At 45.6% G+C, this 19,160-nt stretch overlaps 1 protein-coding gene across 1 annotated transcript in view; it reads left to right on the top strand.

The window, feature by feature from the left end:
- TENM4 (teneurin transmembrane protein 4) overlaps positions 1-19,160 on the top strand; it is a 383,303-nt gene that overhangs the window by 267,495 nt on the left and 96,648 nt on the right. Inside the window, exons 13-14 of the mRNA XM_024749719.1 lie at positions 5,688-5,714; positions 12,954-13,100. Coding sequence (XP_024605487.1) covers positions 5,688-5,714; positions 12,954-13,100 — 174 coding nt within the window. The remainder of the gene's footprint in view (positions 1-5,687; positions 5,715-12,953; positions 13,101-19,160) is intronic.

The following is a 19,160-nucleotide window of genomic DNA, read 5'->3' as shown; positions in this document are numbered from 1 at the left end:
TTCTGGATGTCAGACTTTTATAAGGTTAAAGCATCTCATCTGAGTCAAATGACGAGGGATTTACGGAAATTCTCCCTGTGTCCAGTCACAGATGATTCGTAGCAGGGCTTGTGGGCAGGCTGTGTTCCAGCTAGTGTCTCGTGGATGTTCCTCAGCCTAGCTTGAAGAACATCTCTGTTTTGATGCCAAGGAGTCAGACCAGCCCCTCCCACCTCCCCTGCACACCCTGTTGTCACTCTTTAAGAGCAGATTCCTCCTTGGGATTGCAGATGTTTTCTCCTCTCCGGATAAGAAATACACCAAGGTAAATGTGCACGATTCAAGAGGGAGCTTGACAGTCATAAATACCAGAAAACTGTCACAGGACATTGAAGAAGTAAAGGACTAGTCATAGTGGCTCAGATGAAAGGACTTTGGCTCGGAATTCTATTACCTTTCATTGTGTGGTGCGCGTTTCCTTTGACCCTGTCTAATCTCCCCGCATGGCAACTTGCCCTCTGTGCGTCTCTGCCCGTGGCCAGCTGCATCCCCGCTAGAAACCCAACACCCTAGTGCCGAAGGAACACTTCAGTAACCTTGCTGGATGGAAGGGAAGGAGTACGAGATACAAACGAGGGAAACAATGGCGGTGCCTTCTTTTTTCTTTTCAGAATAGATAGGAGAAGGAGAAACCCCTTTTTAATCTTTGATGGTAACAAGAAGCACTTCCTTACGTTCCAGGGAACTTCACTCCCTGCGAGGATCATTGAGGAAAAGCAAAAACTGCTGGTGTGAAAAGTTAGAAATTCAAAGTGTTAATTGTTGTCAGATTTCATCATTATCTGATGGGTCATCGCACAGCTAGCTCGTATTTTTCAATGTGGTTCTGTCCCATACCAGAGAAGAGGCCAGGAGCCACGATGCTGATTCAGAGACCTCCATGCAGTGGGATCCAAAGAGAGCAAGGCCTGTTCATTTGCACACTGCTGCCCTCCGTAAACGGGAAAGAATGACTTGGTTCCCTAACAGCTGGCATAAAAGAGTAAGACAAGTCTGGGCTCCTTTGGGTCAAGTCCCCGGCTTAAAAACCTTCTTACCCCAGTGACATTTCCCAGAGCAGATTATATAGTAGGAATTAAATATCTCCTTTTGGAGGCTTGGGTCCACCTTTTCTTTTATGGAAGCTCCCTGTTTTTTCTCAAAACAGGTTGGTTTCAGAACGAAAGGATATTTGGCAGTGGCATCCTCTTTCATGACAATATTTTTGTCAAAAAGCAAGACTATTTCAAATCTTAATTCCTTACGTTAGGAATTATCTGTCTCTTTGCAACTTCAAGAAAAGTCTTGGTGACAGCACCGTGGGTAGACCACATGGTCGCTGGGGGCTTCATTTCCTCCCTTTGTGAATCACAGAGTGGGGTGGCTGGAGGAGGCCTGCAGGGGTGATGGAATTCCGGCCCCTCCTCCACTGCCCACAGACTGCACACCCATCACCTGCTCCTAAAAATATCCCACAAATAAAAAAGGATTTTTTCATTTTCACTCTTACTTACTTACTAGTAATACATCCACTTGTGTATATGGAACCCAGTTTCCCTAGTCTAGAAGTTAAGGTCAGATGGATTGATTAGGATCCATTTCTCAAGTATATGGTCAACACAGAGTCATCAAAAACGTATTTTTGGATGTCTTTTCCAGGAATTTTATGAGTCTCTTAAGTCTGGGGCTTGACCTCCAGTTTCTTTAGAGAAAGCTGAAAATCATAGCTAAATTTAAGAAAGTGTTTAATTTTTCCTATTTCTTTGAAAACACCAACATTTTGGATCACTTCTATGATAGTTATTTTGTTCACTTCACTGCCCCTTGTCTGTGAGGTCCCAAAATGCATGTGGGAAATGCTGGCTCCTGATTACATGTGTAAAATTCCAACCTTGACCCCAAAGCTGTGATTGTTCAAGATGCCAGATATGCAGAAGTATTTCCTAGGTTCCAGGAGAACTGTCCAGTCATATCAATCTTGATTCTCAAACAAATCCTCCTCCGGGAGTAAAGATCAAAATAATACTCTGATAATGCAATCACCAGAGCGAGCAAAGCCAGACTTCCCAATGCAGGGAAGTTATAAAGAAAGGCCACACGGTCTTCTGGAGTTCTTTGTCCACTTTTGAACAGTAGCTCTTGAGTTTCTTTTTTGTAATCAGACAATCCTTAACCACGAGCTCACAAGCATTCACGAGGTATCAGCGCCTGTGAGACAATCCTATGCTTCTCCCTCCTCAGAGGCATTCTCTTACGTCATGAGCCATGAGTTGTAGGACAGATGCTGACACGGAGAAAGAGAGAACGGACAGGGATCTACCCCGTGTTATCAGAGCAAGAACTTGATTAGTTGATGGTCCTGGGAGCTTTCAGCCCACACGTGGTAGGAGTGGGAAACTGGAGACCAGTGAGTGGGCTCCGTGAGCCCCTCTCGGGGTGGGTGCCATTGGCCACTTATTCCTCATTGATCCTTCGTCCAAAGAGAGAAGAGCATGCATGTATCCAAGAACTTAACAAGAACATCTCTTTGATGATTTGTCATCCATCTGAAAGGAGTTCAGATGACTGTAGCCACCCCAGTCATCACCTGCCATAATGATCTTTGTTTCACCTGACCTAACGGGTACCAATGATACAGCTGTTAGAGTCAACGGGGGCTCCTGAAGAATAAGCTTCTTGCCATGTTCTTCACAACCTTTGATGGGGGCCCCTGAAGCTTCTTGGGATTATCTTAAGAGAAATTTCTGGAAACTTCTATTGGTACAGGCAAGTGAAGGAAAGACGCTTTCACGTTGGAGGTCATAGAAATGCTAAAGAGATCTGAGACTTCACAGGCTACCCTCGTGCTAAGGCCCAGAGCTTGTCTTATAAATAGCTGTGTGCCTCCACTATCTCCACTGCAGAGTGACAGGAACATAGAAGCACGTGGTCCAAGAGGAAAATGACTCTGCTTCCATCGTCTTCATCCTGAAATCTGGAGGAGAAAGATGAAGGAATTTGGGGAAGCCCTGAATCCACCATCCATAACGCAAGCTTAGGGACTTGGCGTCATCTTTTCTTAAAGTTAGTGCTTTAAAATCACGATGAAATTTTACGTGACTTGAGTCAAGGGCATATGTGCCGAGCTTTTCAAACAGTGAAAGAAACAGCAGTGTGGACTTCTGCATATGCCTTTTTATAAGTAAATGGCATTGGACTTCAAAGACTCAGTTACCACTTTCATTTTCAATAGAGGCAAGGAAGCTCTCTTCCATTCCCAGGAAGCTCTTGGTCTTGGTATTGACTGGCTGTTATCAGCTTTTTTCACAGCGTGGCCTGAGGTCACTGTGTGAGGAAGGAATCCCAGGATTTGTGGAATCCACTGTTGTCTCCCGAAACCCACAACATTGATTACGACCTGAGTGCGCCTCCGTCACTTCCACTGGCTGGTGTTCCTGCCTGTGGTCTGAGAAATTAGTAAGCATTTTTTAAAGGTACTAAAAGCATATTTAATAGAGATCTTTATTGCTAAATAGTTCTTATAGCAATAGAAGAGAGAGAGAGGGAGCTCTCTGAGGTCAGCCCCTGGGTTTGGGGAGATTAGCCTATATAGTGGATATAATCTCTACTCATCACCAGAGCCATGATATCACCGTTAAGTTTGGAGACGTTTTTCTGGTCGGAGAATTCCCTCCAAGTGGATGCTGTGCAGTGGTATGGTCATTCGAATCCCAGTGATGCCTGTCTCGTCCAGCCGAGTCATCCTTGCCAACCCTGTGAGAGAAATCTAGGCTCACTCCATCTCATCTGTAGCTGGGTTCAGTGTCATTAGCAAAACCTATGATTATGACCCTCCACAAAACTCTGCAGATCTGCACGCTAAGAACACCAGCTGAGCCAGGAGATCTGTGTGTTGTGTCGTGGTCCTCCTCCGGCGTATCCTGGGAGATGATGTCTAAGCACTTTTAGATCACTTTGCAAAATTAGATGAATGAGCTTGACTAAGACGCAGGTGACAGATGCACCAAGAATCGAGAAAGTCTTCGCCTTCACCAGAGATGCTTCCTAGGTGGTTTTTCATGTGGGCTGACGCTGTTTTTCACTGTCTGTCATTCCACAGCTTTGTTTGTTCAGTCCTGCTTAATACACAACTCCCCTTCACTTTCCCTTCTTACATCCTGTTAGCTCATGGACTGTGCAGCATCTGTAAGAATGAAGGGGAAGCGTGCAGACCCAGCAAAAACTCCTCTTCCCAATTTTCCACTTGGCTCTGCAGCCTCCGGGAACATATTTTCTCTTGAAGCACAGACCACCTGGGTGCCTGAACTAAGAACCTACCCTCTCATCCACCAGTCTTAGGAGGCAGATATATATTGATGAACAGCCACAGTGTCTGTCCTATCCAGAGGATTGAAAACATAAAATTTATATTTCTTTTATGGAGACTGTTCTTACACTTTATAGAAGCCTAGGGCTTCCAGATAAGGCCTCACCATTGCAGTTGAGCCCTCTCTTAATGGACTTTTGATTCACGTGTGAAATCGAGCTAAGGGTGGGGACCAGCCCGGCTGAAAGCATCAGCCCATCAGGGAATGGCCATCTCTCCAGCCTTTGTGGGAACACATGTGGAGGAGGTATAGAGAAGGAGGTGCTAGGGAAGCTCCTCCAATGGCTGTGACCACAGCCCAATAGGGAAGGTGAAATGCTGTTACTGATTTATGCTGCGAATGAAGAGGTCTGCCCTGCCCCAAGCACAGAGCCAGGCACCCATGTATATGCACAGTAGGTTTAGTTCAGAGCCACATTTGACACCCATCCTCACAAATGAGCAAAACCTTAGATTGCCGAATAATTCAGTGCTTGGATATAAGCCCCCAGTGATGATGTGTGATGATAACAATGATGTATGCATTGGAAAACAAAGCATACATCATTCTACCTTTTAAGTTAATCAGCATTGAGAAGGAGTCAGGTTTTCTTTTCTTTTTCTTGTCTTTCACAGCCACATCCATTGACCTGCACCTCACATTCTGTGTAAGATGCAGAGGAGAGATGCATCTTCCTTAGAACACCACGCATTCTTCATTCGAGTCTATGTGGGCACATGGGTCCGTGGAAAATACAAGAATGGCAGACAGATAAGCTAGCAGTATATTTGACCAAAGACCCAACCTACTTCCCTGGCGTATATCAGGGGTGACTCACACTTTGCCTATTTCCGAATTCCAACCTCCTGGGGTCACCTCTGCCCATGCAGGGTGCCCTCGCGCTTGTCCCGCTGCGTCCCCTGGTGGGAAGGTGGATGCTGCTTTGGGTAGACAAAGGGGCAAGTTCTAGTTTTCCATAAAGCTGATGGAGCAGGAGTGTAGCCACTTTTGCAGCTCCCCATCCTCCCTTTTCTGCTGTTCTCCTTATCCGTATGTCTTCTTCTTTATATGATCACATTTCCAAACGCCTGGATCAGAGAGTGAGTTGACGTTCCTTTTGGCCCTTCCTGGAGAATGTGCTTGCTCTCCCTCCTTCTCTCTCGTGTTGTCCTGTCTTTGGTTTTATTTTCCCCACCCTGGCAGGTCTGTCCCAAATGTGGGGTGCAGCCCCCTTTGTCTCCCTGGCACCTGGCATGGTTATGTGACAGGCAGTATTGCACTTTTTCAATCCTACCTTAAATGTGCTGTCTTTTATTTCCCAAGCGCACTATCTGGATAGGGTAGTTAAAGGTATGGTGTTCTTCCTCTATTTTCCTGTTGTCTTTGTGTGTGTGCTTGTGTATGAGCATAACAGACAGAAGAAATGCGTATCTAGAAATGTATATATACCCCATAAGCAAGGTGTCTCGATGCTGCCACATCCCAGGCTTTGTCACAGCAGCCACTGCCCAGAGGGCGGGGTTTTGGTCACAAGATGGTTGATATACCTGGAGTGTCATTCTCCCCTGCCCCAGGTGCTCAGTCTGTTTTGTGACATTACCACTGTGCTGTTGTCCTTCTCTCCCCATACACAGATACACCCCCTCACCCTTTCTACCCCATCTCATGTCACCCTGCCCATGCGTTATGGCCCCTGGTCCATCAGAATGAAGATGCTGGGAGCCAGGGTGGGTGGCCTGAGACAGGAAGAGACCCCAGAGCAAACTAAGAAATCCTAAGAACTCCATTCCCACTAGTACTAGTACTGTGTGCTAGATACTGTGCCAGGCTCTGGAGAAATGGGGGAAAACAGACCCCTTACCTCAGGAAGTGAATGGTCTGTTTGTTTGGATTTTTCTTTCCTTTTCAGAGAAGGCCTGACTTTGGTAAGTTTTATTTTTGAAGAGTGTTCCCTACGGGCCAAGTAATTCCTTCTGTTTTAAACATTTACATTAAGTAGATGGTACCCAATTTTCCAAAGAGGCCTCATTGCTCTAGGAATAAGTCTCAGAATGATCAGATATGTGTGCTCCAGAAAGGCTCCAAGCTTCCAGAGGAGAAATGCCATGCCATCTTCAGCTTTTTATCCTCAAGCCCTCACACAGCCCCAGGCACCAAATATGTGCTCATTGGTTAAGGAAACATACTCTGAAGTCAGACTGCCTGAGTTTGAATCCAAACTCCAATACTTAATGAACTGGATGATCTTGGCCGTGTTTCTTAACCTCTCTTCCCTTCAGAGTCTTTATAAAATGAGGAAAACAGGACGTGCCTGGTGGGATTGGCGTGAGGATTGATTAAAGTAATGAATATAAAGTGCTTAGCACGTGGGCAGGAATGATGCTCAGTAAATGTTAGCTGTGCTGTTTTATCATCATATTCTTAGCCTCACCGTTAACTTGGAGAAGGACTTCATTAACCAGACTAATTTTTGAAATTGTAAAGAAAAAGGTTAAATTGGCTTTTAATAAGAGATAGGCAACTGCTGTTTAAAAAGTGATGGCAAGGATTTTAGGGAAACATCAATGACTAAATGCTTTTCAACTGGAATATCTTTGCCAAATACAGCAAAGGTGGTACTAGGGCCCATCCAATGGTGTTGAGAAGCAAGCTGCCTCGCATTTCACGTACTGGCCTTCAACCAAGAATAAGATTATTCCAGCAAGAAAGAGTAGCACCTCTGAGCCTCTTTAAAGTAGGCATTTCACACATAATCATTATCAGAGGAACCCTCAGTATGGATTAAGTTTAATAGCTGGTGGATTTTTTTTCCTACTTTGTGAGGTTTTTCCATATCCATGAGTCTTAAGGGAGTCCTGTGAATTTTTTCAAGTGAATAGATATACTCATTTGATTGGAGAAGGAGATTAAAGTTGAAGAAGCTGAGTGGCCCATTCTGGATCACACTCTTAGTAAGTGGCAGAACCCAGGATTTTGTGTTTCCTGGCCTAATCCGTATTTCCAGTATTCTTTCATCTGTCACGGTAAGTCACCGAGAATGTCCCATTAATTTCCAAAATTCTTCCTCCAAACTGTTTTCCAAACTGGCAACCTCGCCAGGAAGTGACCCGTATTCTCTCAAACCACCCGTTCTGATCTTTAGTTCAGAAAATATATCACCAAACCTTGAGCTGGATTAGGTCAGTGAATCATAACTTGCTTTAAAAGACAAATGTTTCTTGCCAAAATCTAGGTCTGGACCAAGCCCCATCTGGCTGGCTTTCTGGTATAATGGGTACCAGTAACTCCCCCCCAAAAAAGAATTCAGAGACCGATATAATGCAAACCCCAGACTTTTCAGAGTAGGGTATTTTGCAGTTCAGAGACAAACCAGCCTTTGTTCTTTGCTTTCCACTTGCATTGGAAGACACTGAGGAAACAACCGTCACTCAGCAAGTATGTTGAACTCCTCCTAAGTGCCAGGAAATGTGGATGCCACACAACGGAAGTGGTCCCAGCCTCGCAGAGAAGACACTAAAACAAATAATTCCAACAAAGTATGATGACGATTATGATAGAGAAAGTCCCACGGCCACTTAGCAAGAAGAGCTCTCCCCAGCTTAGGCAGGGCCTCATAGACCAAGACCATGGGCCGTAACATAAGCATGGTATCCCGCTTTTAAAAGCAGGACGATGACTTGATGACATTTGTGATTTGGAAGGATCGATCTGGCCATATTGTGAAAAAGAGTTGAAAAGGAGCATTTGGGGGCAATGAGACCAATTAGGAGACTGTTGCTGTCATCTAGGAGGGAAAAAACAGTGACCTTGTCTAGGGAAGTGACGGTAGGGATGAAAAAGCACAAGAAAACCAGAAAGAGAAACAAACATAAATGGGACATTTGTTGTGTTAGGTGTGTTGCATAGCTGCTTTACCACTTAAGTAAAAAATAAATACCTTCAAGGATTCTGAAAGTCTTCTAGCTTCAAGGGAGGCTTCTTCCTAGGCTTAAGCAGGAGGTTGAAGATAAAGCGGTCCCCTGTCATTTAAAGGGCATCGTTTCTTTTCAAAAGCTTATTAGCCCTTCTCTAAACCTTAAAATTACATTATTTTGGCTCTGGCAAATGCCTGGTGTGAGTCGTTCCAGAGGGGATTGTTAATCTCACTTGGGCTCTCTGAATTATTGATGAATTTCAGGGTTGTGGAATTAATGAGCTTTAGCAATGGGTAAAGATGGGCATATTGCTTTAAGAAAGTCTGCAAGTCCCCCAGAGGAGACTTCCTCATACTGGCTCATGGGGGTGTGTTGATCCCAGATGCAAATTCCTGCTTGAGAGCAAACCTCATTCAAGCCACAGGTACTACGGTTCTCTCTGAAACCCTGAAACTGGTAGGACAGTGCAGACCCTCGGGATAGAACCTGGTCCCTTTGAAGAAACTGTGGAGAGAGTGCTGTGATTTCACACGTAGAGCTTACCCTCCCCAAGAACACGGGCGCCTCCTGGCAGTTTAAGAGCAGCGCAGAATGTGTTGCACCAGGCACTGTGTGCTAAGAGGAGCTTCCCACAGAGGGTTTTGTGGAATGGAATATTCTGCATTATTGTAAATGGTTGTGGGTAGGGGAGGAATAGTTCTGAGGAAAGCGTTCGGATACTCAAATAAGCAGGTTTCTTTATTATAAGACTTCCCAGAGCCTTTAGTGTATTCATATTTAGTGTGACTTTCTAGGATAAGAATATAGGATATATTGTTTTCCAGACTTACAGAAGTTTGTATTTGAGGACCTCATAGAACTAGTAGTTCAAAGAATTCACTTTGAGAAGTATTGTTTGAGATTATAAGGTCCGTTTTAAATTGCCCTGGAACAAAGGGTGTCAATAAATAGAGTATAAAAATATTGAGGGCAGAGGCTATATCTCAGCTCTGTATACCCCAGAATTAACACATGCCTGGTGTCCAGTAGGTGTTAAGTAAAGTTTGTTGAAATTAAGAACAAAGTCATCAAATTTGAAGTTGTTTTGACCTTCTCTATTGGGTGGCTGTACTGGAGGGACCTAACAGAGCATCTCATCCAAACCTTCATTTCACAGATGAGGAAATTGAGGCCAAAAGAGGAAAAATCAGTTTCCCAAGATCCCACAACTTAGTCAGGCAGGACCTAGGTCTCCACCTCATTCATTGATTCATTTCAACAAATACATACCGAGTACTGGCTCCATGCAAGGCACTGGATTAGGTCCAAGGTTGCCTTTGTGGCAAGTATGGCAACTTTATGGCAAGTTTACATTCTAGTGGAGGGAGTAAGGCAGTAAACTATTGCAAAATTAATAATTTGAGTATGCTCGGGACAGTTGCTCTCAGGGGGAAAGGGTGCCAGGAAAGCATGAAACGGTGGGCCTGGTGTGACACTCGTGACCCTGAACCCATCTCGCTGCTTCCTGCTGAGCTGCGTGTTGGCCCCATGACCACGTCATTGGGTTTGTCTCAGCTCCCTCTGGCAAGGTTTATATTTATGGGGACCACAGCTTTTGACCCAAACATTGACACAGTTTGGATTGGCAAAGGGTTATTTTCTGGTTTGTGAGTTTCTTAGTGAAGTTATACAATGTTAAAACAAAATAAACCCAATAATAATAATAGCAGTTGTCATTTGTTAAATGCCTACCAGTGTTACCCACTGTGCCAAATAATTGATATACGTTATCCCGTTAATCTTCTTAACAACTCTTTGAATTACATATTACCTCCATTTTACAGATGAGAAAACTGAGGCTTAGAGAGTTAAATAATTTGCCAGTCATCACACAGATAGTAAGTAAAATGGTGGTGCTGGGATTTAAACTGAGGTCTGTCTAGGTACAAAGTCCATACTGTATTATAACCCATGGTTTGTATTAAAAATTTAGGATTAAAGGGTGTGAAATTGGCACTGCCCTAGGAAATAAGGATCTGGAAAATATAACCAAAAGTTACTTAGTTTGGAAATAATATATGTAGAACGTCTAGCACAGTGGCAAGCCATAGGAGACCTTCAGTATATGGCAACTGGCATTGTCATCACTGTCCTGAAGCATCTAAACCAGGGTTTGGCGTCTACAGCACACAGACCAAATCTGGCTCATCACTTGTTTTTGTAAATAAAGTTTTATTGGAACACAGCCATGCCCATTCATTTATAAATTGTACGTAGCTCCTTTCAAGCTACAGTGGCAGTGTTGGGTAATTGCAGCAGAGACCATATGGCTCACAAGCCTAAAATATTTATTATCTGGACCTTTACCGGAAAAGCTTGCCAACTCTGATCTAGATAACCGCCTCAGTTTTCTATTTTGCCTTTCTATGACCCCTACCTGAGGTTAGGGATACAACTTATGATATTATAGTCCCTCTACTAAACTTGAGAGAAGGTCAAGGTGAGTAGAAGATTCAGATACTGTGTTCAAGCTGTATGTCAGGCTTTGTGCATCATGCATACATTATCTTATTTAATCCTCCCAACAACCCCATTTTATAAGTAGACTGAGGCTCAGAGAAATTAAATAAGGTGCCTGGGTGTCCTAAAGCCACTGTGTGGCAGAGCCAGCCTTTGATGTGGCTCCCAAGCGTGTGCTCTTAGATAAGAGATGTTATTTGCATCTTACAAGAGGCTACATCTTGGAGCAAGAGAAAGCAGTCCACTACCATTCTTAACGATTGGACTCTACTTCCTCCAAAACGGATCTCAAATACATAGGAGGCTTAATTTAAAGTCTCAGCTGGATGGACAAAACTTAAATGGGATTAATTGGAAAAAGAGGGAGTCTGTATTTGCTTAGATCAGGAGGGGCGGCTGATGTTAGCTACTGAGCCAGAACGCCTGGGCAGTCACCTGCACGTCACAGCACTGCTCCTCTGCTTTCCAACTGCTTTCTCGATCACTTTTGGGGTGGCCATGCTGCTGGCTTCCCACCTTTCCCAGCAGGCTTCTGCTGTGACCCTATTATCTACATTTGCTTCAAAACTTCCGCAGGAATCCCTCCTAGGCTCAGAGTACACACTCCGTAAATGTTTCTTCCTTTGAATGGACCACAGTGGCCAGATTGATGGATTGGTATTGAACATCTGTATTGAACATCTGAAGTATAAATGAACATGTTCTTTTCTTTTACTTTGTAAGAACAGTCAACTACCAGAAGGCCTTGAAACACTACAGCTTTAGATTCTATTTGATCGGCTGTTTAGTGAGTACCTACCTTGGCCTAGGTCTTATATCAGACAGCCACATCCACACTTGTCCCATTTAAGAATAATGGGTCGGTTTTCAGTTATTTCATGATAGAAAATTTAGTTTGCAGCTGTAGTTGCTGCTCTTAGTAATAAAACAAGTTTTATAGATGGCAGAGTGCTTTCACTTCCATACCTTTCCCTGAGACTGAGCAAGGGCCAGAGAAGACATCCCAGGGAGGTAATATTTTGAATAGCCCCTCTGAGAAAAGAATTGGCAGATTTGTTAAAAGGAGGACTTGAATGAAAGCCAAGCAGCAACACAGAAGCTGGAGTAAACCATGTAACTTCACAGATTCTCAGGCCTAGATTTCTAAGCTACAGACTCAGAGAGAGAAGGGTTTGAAAAGGTGGTCAACAAAAACCTGCAAATCTACTTGAATAGTAACTCCCCACCTTAATGATATAGTCAAAGCAGACCTAAGGAAGAGTCTAAATATTGCCTGACCCTCCTTGATTGAATCACCCACAGCCCTCTCAGGCAGATGGCCACTCCTGTATTTGGTTCCCACCATATTTTGTACATCTCCCTCAGGGTACTTAGCAGTGAAATATTTTGCTTATACAAACCTGTCTCCTTTGATAGGCTACATGCTCCTCAAGAATAAGAACTAAGTCTTACTCATCTCTTTACCTCCAGTGCTAGCCCAGAGAAGGTGCTTAATAAATGACAGACAGGCAGACAGATGTACAGATGAAGAAAATTAGGGAAGGGAAGCCTGCCCAAACCTGCAGTGGCAATCACAGACAGCCCTACTTAGTGTCTCTCGTGGCAGTCGTCCGGGTTCCCTTTACTCGCTGTAGATAAGATGGGGAAAAAAAGACTCCAGGACTCTTCCTGAAAGCAAAGACAGTTGTTTAGGAGAAAACGGGACAAAATAAATGAGAAACCTAAGGTTCAGTACAATGAACCTAGTAACAAGGCCTGAGAAAAGTACAGCCTTTTAGAATGAGACCCAGAAGTGCTGAGGGGACAAGAGGAGTAAATAGGGAGATGATTCCCTTGTGCCACACAGCCACCAGAGACAGGAAAAACAGGCAAGAGCGAGCAAGGAGCCAGGAGCAGCCTAAAAGCTCCAGTGATCAAATTTGGACAAGCCCACATCCAGTGACTCCTGCTCTAGAATCCTGATCACTGTGCATCCTTAGTGAGGCCTTCCACCTCTGAGTCTCAGTTGCCTTCGAGGTAAAGTGGCCGTTCTAATGATAGGCCTCCCCGGGTGCTGCGGGCATCGATGCGCTGATGAATGTGAAAGCCTTTTGTGAGTTGACAGGCAGAGTGTGCGTGTATGTGACCAGGTGGCTGTGGATGATCATACCTTGATTCCGTGTGCTTTGCCTTGCAGAGGGTTGCCCCGGCTTGTGCAATGGCAATGGCAGATGTACCTTGGACCTGAATGGGTGGCACTGCGTCTGCCAGCTGGGCTGGAGAGGAGCTGGCTGCGACACGTCCATGGAAACTGCCTGTGGTGACGGCAAAGACAACGATGGAGGTAGGGCTCTGGCACCCATGGGTGCTGTGCATCTCCAGGGCTGTGGGAAGCACAGAGTGGAGGTTGGGCGTTACTGAGATAACAGGCCACCAACACACCAGCTGTCCAGTCAAGGGGGCCTGCAGGGTAGGCATAAAATGGCACACGTCATCTAAGGAATGAGTGCGTATCACTGGTTGTTCCATTTGAATTCATTAAAATTAGCTGGTGCAAACAAAAGTAGTTACCCTCCTCTGAGAGCAAGTGCAGAGGAGAAGGCATATGGAAGAAGGAATTTTCTAATAATTCATTAATGGAATGAGTTGCCTGGCAACGTTACGAGATACCGCCATTGCAAGTGGACAAGAAGAGGCCACCCAATTCTGTACCACAGAAAGTGGCAGAAAGGATGCTTCTCCAGGGGCGGGAGGTTGAGTTACCTTTGTCAAGGTCCCTTCTCCCCTGATTCTGGTGGTAACCCTCACCAAGCATGCTGGGGGCCACCTTTGCCTCCACACCTTCTGTCCCTGTGGGTTTGTAGTGGAATTTGTCTTTGCTGTTGGGTTTTTTTCAAGTGCTGGGCGGTCAAAACCCTAAGGAAGGGAGGCCTAGTCTCGTGGAACTTTTATTAGCTGAGAGTGAAGAGTCCAGGGTTCTAATCCCAATTCTGTCTTTGGTGCTCTGTGTGTCCTTAAGCAAGCTACTCGATGTCAGTGGGCCTCACACTCCCTATTTATAAAATGGGGCCATTGGATCATAAGAGCCCTTCCAGTCTTTATATTAGTCCTAGAATTAGCCTTTGTCTTTCTGTTGTGTGGGACTTGTATAAATACAAACACAATGCGCTTTGCTTTTCCACTTGGAAGATGGGTTGACCCCTCCTGACTACCAATCTCAAGGGGTTACTAGGAGAAGAAAAAGATGGAGATATGAAAAAAAAAAAAAAAAAAGATCAAAACAGTCCATCCTTCCTTTATAATGATGGCCTGGCGGTTGGCCTAGTCCAGATGTGTTATGCAGCTCCCTCATATTTATACCAAGGGACTTTCTGATACACTGCATAGAGTAGGAAGTCAACAGGCCAGAAACTCAGCATCCCAGCCTTTGGGAACCTTCTACTTAGCGTGATTCTGCGATCTCAAAGCACCAGAAGGATTAAAAGGCCAAGTGTGTGCTCTTGTGATTACTCTGGTTCATTTGCCTTGAGTTGGCTCCAGCAGCCTTGGGCTGTTTCAGGCCACCGGTCTTTGTCTGAGCCAGCTTTCAGTCCTTCGGTCTAATGCCTGAATCCAGGAGGCGGTCGGGCCTGATGCACCCAGTCCTGGGCCCCGTGGGGTACTTGTCGACAAGGAGCTCGTGGGGTTGGGTCATGGTAGCCAGGCAGAGGCAGTGGGTCCCTGCTCTCCTCTTGAGAACTCACAGGGCTGAAATGTCCCTTAATCAGTCTGAGATTTGTGGAGCTCATTCATTCTGTGCTCCATAAATATCCAGGGTTCCTGTTATGGAGCCAGGCCCTAGACCAGGCACAGAGATGAGTAAGTCCGGTCCCCACACGCCAGGAGCTCAAATGAGGGAGGGAGACCAAAGTTAAGGGCTAACAGACAGTGATAAGGGCACTTGCAGACTTCTGTATTAGCTGTTGTGAGAGTAGGAAAACATTCATCAAGAAGGTGAAGCTTGGGCAGGCAGGCGTTTCTTGGAAAGGAGGGAGAAAACATCATGGGCAAAGCAGGGAAGGGCACCAAGTAGCCCTGTCTTCAGGCAAGATAAAGTACAATCGTACTGACTCTTCATAGGGAAGAGATGTCAGCCTAAATTATCTGCCTAACTCCCCCGCTTCACTTTGCCTATGTAGACGCAATTCCATGACTAGCAATGACATTCCTATAGTTAGAAAAGAAAGGGAGAGGAGCCGTACCATGAAGTCATTCCCTTCTCAGGGATCCAGGGTCTTGGCCAAAGCTGTTGACTATCTGGGCATTAAAAGAACTGAATGTCCCTGAGAAATGTGGGGAGAGGGTGCACTCCCCCGTAACACACATACCAGAATAAGTTACAAAACAGGGTTCATTTACCCCCTCCCATGAAACACAATGCCAGTGTACCCTCTGTTCACCATCCTTCAGAGGCAGCCCTCCCAGTGCTGGGACTCCCCAGTGCTGACAGGGAGTGTGGGCACACAGGAGCCAAAAGCCCCACAGCTTTGGTGGGAGAAAGAGCTTCTCATCATAGGAAACAGGGCTGATCCCGACCCCAGGGGAACAGAGCCTTCTCCAGCCACCGTGGGGATGAACCAGCGCGAAGTAGAAAAGAACGATCAGAAAATCCCCAAGTGTAGGAGAATATACCTCTTCCGTTTATGGAGCATGTTATGGGCTGGAATGAGCTTTTACATAGTTTTTACGAATGCCATACAATAGTACTACTGTAACTTGAGTTCATTCACTCACTCAGCAAACATTAACTGAATGTCTCCTCTGCATTGGGCCCTATCCTGGGTCTTGGGGCTTCAGAGACAAATAAGGCACAGTCCCTGCCTTTGTGAAGTTCGCAGCCTGGAGAGAGAAACAGCACCGGTTGCAATGTAGTGGGATAATTGCTGTAATAAAGGAGCACCCACTCATTCAGCTGATATTATCAAATGCCTGGGTACCCTCCTGGGTACTGTGATGTAGCCCCTGTTCCATGGGGCTTCCAGTCCAGCCAGGAAGACATCCCATGGATCATCACGGTGGGGAAGACAGCTAGCTGGGGAGACCGGACTGTTGAGGGAGCTTGGCCTTTGGTTCTCAGCTGAGAAATGAGGGAATGTCTCACCTCAGGACCCTCTCAGTTTGGTGGGCTCTCTACCCATTGGGGGAGCCAAGAGGAAGGGGCAGAGGGTCCCCACTTGGCAGGGTGGCACAGATGAAACAACCGTAAGGGTTAGACTGTCCCCAAGTGCTGGAGGGGGCAAGACTGTCCTCACTGGCCCCTCTGGGTCTTGGCCAAACAGGGACAGTTTTAGTGGAGGGAGAAGCGGGGCAGGCTGTGCACAGCAGCACAGGGGTGAGCCAGAGTCAGCGCTTGGCTGTTTGCAGTTCAGTCAAGCACACATTTGCTAGGCTCCTGCTGTCTACCGGGTACCACACTCCTTTCTAAGAGGTTATCGAGACCGATGAACGTGACCCTGTCTGTCTCCCTCAGGAAGCTCACAGTTATTTGGAAGAAATTGTCATCCAAACAACCAAATCTAATGGAGATAGAATGAAACAGATGCCTTTATTTCAGCCATGATGTGGGACACAGCATAATCCCAGATAAATAAGTCAGGGTGGAGGGGAAAAAAATGTTAGTGTCTCGCTGAGAGATGGTTTTTGGCTGATGTGACTCAGGGGCTTGGAGAAGGGATTAGCAGAGGTTAATGTGAATAACAGGCCTGGAGGAGACAGAGAACAGACTACAGCTCCCTCCTTTACTCCCCTGCACATTACAGACCGGGAAACTGGGGCCCAGAGAGGGGATGTGACATCATATACATGGAAGTCACACAGAAAGTCATTAACACAGCTGGACTAGGACCCAAGAGTCTTGGGCCATATTCTGTGTGGTCTTAGGGACCACCTCCTCCTGGTGCTTTATCCTCCTCCTAGACATGTAGTGTGAGTACTTACTCGAATTTAACTAGGCTACAGCGGTACCACAGAGCAGACCAGAGGGTGACAATGATAACTCATACGTCATTTTACCGTTTGCAAAGCAGTTGTGTACCCATCCAGCAACACTGGGAGGTGTGTGGTATTCTCATCCCCTTCTTACTCTTTTCTTATGATGCGGAAGCTAGGACTTAGTAAGGGGAAGTATTTTGCCCAGGTCACACAGCTGGCGAGTGACAGAAACTGCATGGTCTGTGAGGTCTGGCCACATGAGAGCTTTTCAGCGTGCCCAGACTTCGGACTCACGGCTCTGTCGTAACCCTGACCGTGGCTTTTCAAGTTATCTGAGAACTTCTGGTTTCTCTTCTTTCCCAATTTGCTAGGCGGAAGGCAATCCTTTACAAATTAAACTGGAACTTCAAGCTTCGTTAAGCATGTTGTTGCAGTGTTTTTAAACTGAGACCAAAAAAAAAAAGTTACACAATATGCCTGAGTTGGGTTTAGCTTCATTGGTTTGTTTCTGTTTTCACTTGTGGTCGTTGTCTACATTTTTAAAGCGGGGAATAGATCCTGGATACGACTTAGTTACTCCCAGTCTCCTAATCCTCTGTCAGGGCTTCCCAGTCAACCTAGCCTGCCTCCAGATTCACCCCGAGCCCTGGTTGCTAAGGGGGAGCAACCAGGCAGCAGAGGCCCGGCCTCACCACAAAATGCGAATTCCTCTGTGTGGCCCATTTGACGAAGAAGCTGTTCCCTTTGCACGTAGTGCCCTTTAGGAAGCCCTCTGTGAAGTACTGTCACGTGCACCTTCTCATGCGTTGCACGCTGACCCACTGATGGGGGCATTCATGCCCATTTCAGAGATGGAGAAACTGTGGCCCGAAGATGCTGTGTGACTGTAAAATAAGAATAGTAAGGCCTACCTTGCAGGGTTGCTATGAGGATTACAGGTGATGTATCTAAAGCACCTGAGAAGCAACATACCGCAGTGATTAAAAGTACAGGATCTGTACCGAGATTGTCTGGATTCAAATCCTTGCTCCCCCATTTGCTGGCTGCATGACCCTCAGCGAGTTATTCAATTTCTCTTAAGCCTCAGTTCATCCCCTGCACATGTCAGATCTTTCTCCCGCTCCTTTCCACCTGTAATCACAGAAACATGATGTTTATTATAAAATATATATTCACATACAAATGATTATTTTTAAAACTTGGAATTATGTTCTCTATATAATTTTATCCTCTACTTTTTGTACTTATGATTCTACTGTTTCTCCATATAATGTATTTTGACCTTTTTCATGTCTTAGTTAAATTTTGTATTCCAAACTATTGCACGCTTATTGCTAGAAGGAAAAAAATTCAAATGTACATAAAGGAAGACAACAGCCACCGTTTAGAGAGCATCTCTAAGGGGCAGGCCCTGCACTGGACACTCTGTGTCCATAACCTCCAGCCCCTCACAACACACTTGCAGGGCAGATGTTTACAGGCAGGGAAACCGGGGGTCACTGAGCTGACGTGATTTTCCCAAAGTCATCCAGCGGATCAGTGGGAAAGCTAGGATGAGGATGGAACCTGTGTTTAAAAAGAAGAAGCCAAGAGAAAAAGCCCCCTGGAATTTAAGCAACCAGACCCCTTTTGATAAAGGATCTTTAAGCAGCTTCAAGGTGTGTTACTCTTTAGGCACTGTTGGTCCCATAAAAAAAACAATCATGGATTGCAATTCAGATAACTGATAGATGCAACCTGGAAGGGGAAATATCAGTAAAACCAAGAACAGAGCTCTCTGTCCTCCCTTCTCCTCCCCATCTCCCATTGTTGGCATGGAGAGTTCACATAAAGCCAAAGAATTTGGCCGCACTTCAGACTATCTCTAAACCACATTTCTTGTGATAAGAGACAAGAGCAAAATTGACCTTTAAATATCCTGGGTTCCGAGGAGGAGATAAAGATTTTGCAAGCCTTTTCAAAGAAGGCACAGAATTTATCCTAGCAAATGACAAAAACTTCTCCCAGATGTGTACAGACAGGGAGGCACATTCCACCCACCACCCCCTGGGGCCTCCCCAGATGCTGTGCTCACAGCCGGCTGCAAAACACTTCTGTGGCCAGACTGCAGGCAACTGTGAGATGAGGCCAGCTGATGGGCTATCGAGCCCGTGGAGGAGTTAAGCGTGCCGAGAGCTGGATGGGCTTGTTAGATACTGTCCATGGGACCATCAGGTTAAGGAACCATGCAAACAACTCTGATGCAAAGAGTTTGCTAGTCCGCAAATTTCCCAAACCTGCCCCCAGCTCTGCTCTCCTATTGGCTTATTCTTGTCCTCCTTCTAGTCTCAGTTTAAACATTCCATCTTCCAGGAAATATTCCAGCCCTCAGCCCACGTTGGGTTCCCCCCTTTGGACTTCCACAGCCCCCTCTGCTTCCTTCTTTCCCAGCACA

The sequence above is a fragment of the Neophocaena asiaeorientalis genome, unplaced genomic scaffold, assembly GCF_003031525.2.
Source record: "Neophocaena asiaeorientalis asiaeorientalis breed wild unplaced genomic scaffold, Neophocaena_asiaeorientalis_V1.1 scaffold363, whole genome shotgun sequence".
Lineage (NCBI taxonomy): Eukaryota > Metazoa > Chordata > Mammalia > Artiodactyla > Phocoenidae > Neophocaena > Neophocaena asiaeorientalis.
Note: the sequence above shows the minus strand (reverse complement) of the source record. Positions and strands in the feature narration are given on the sequence as shown.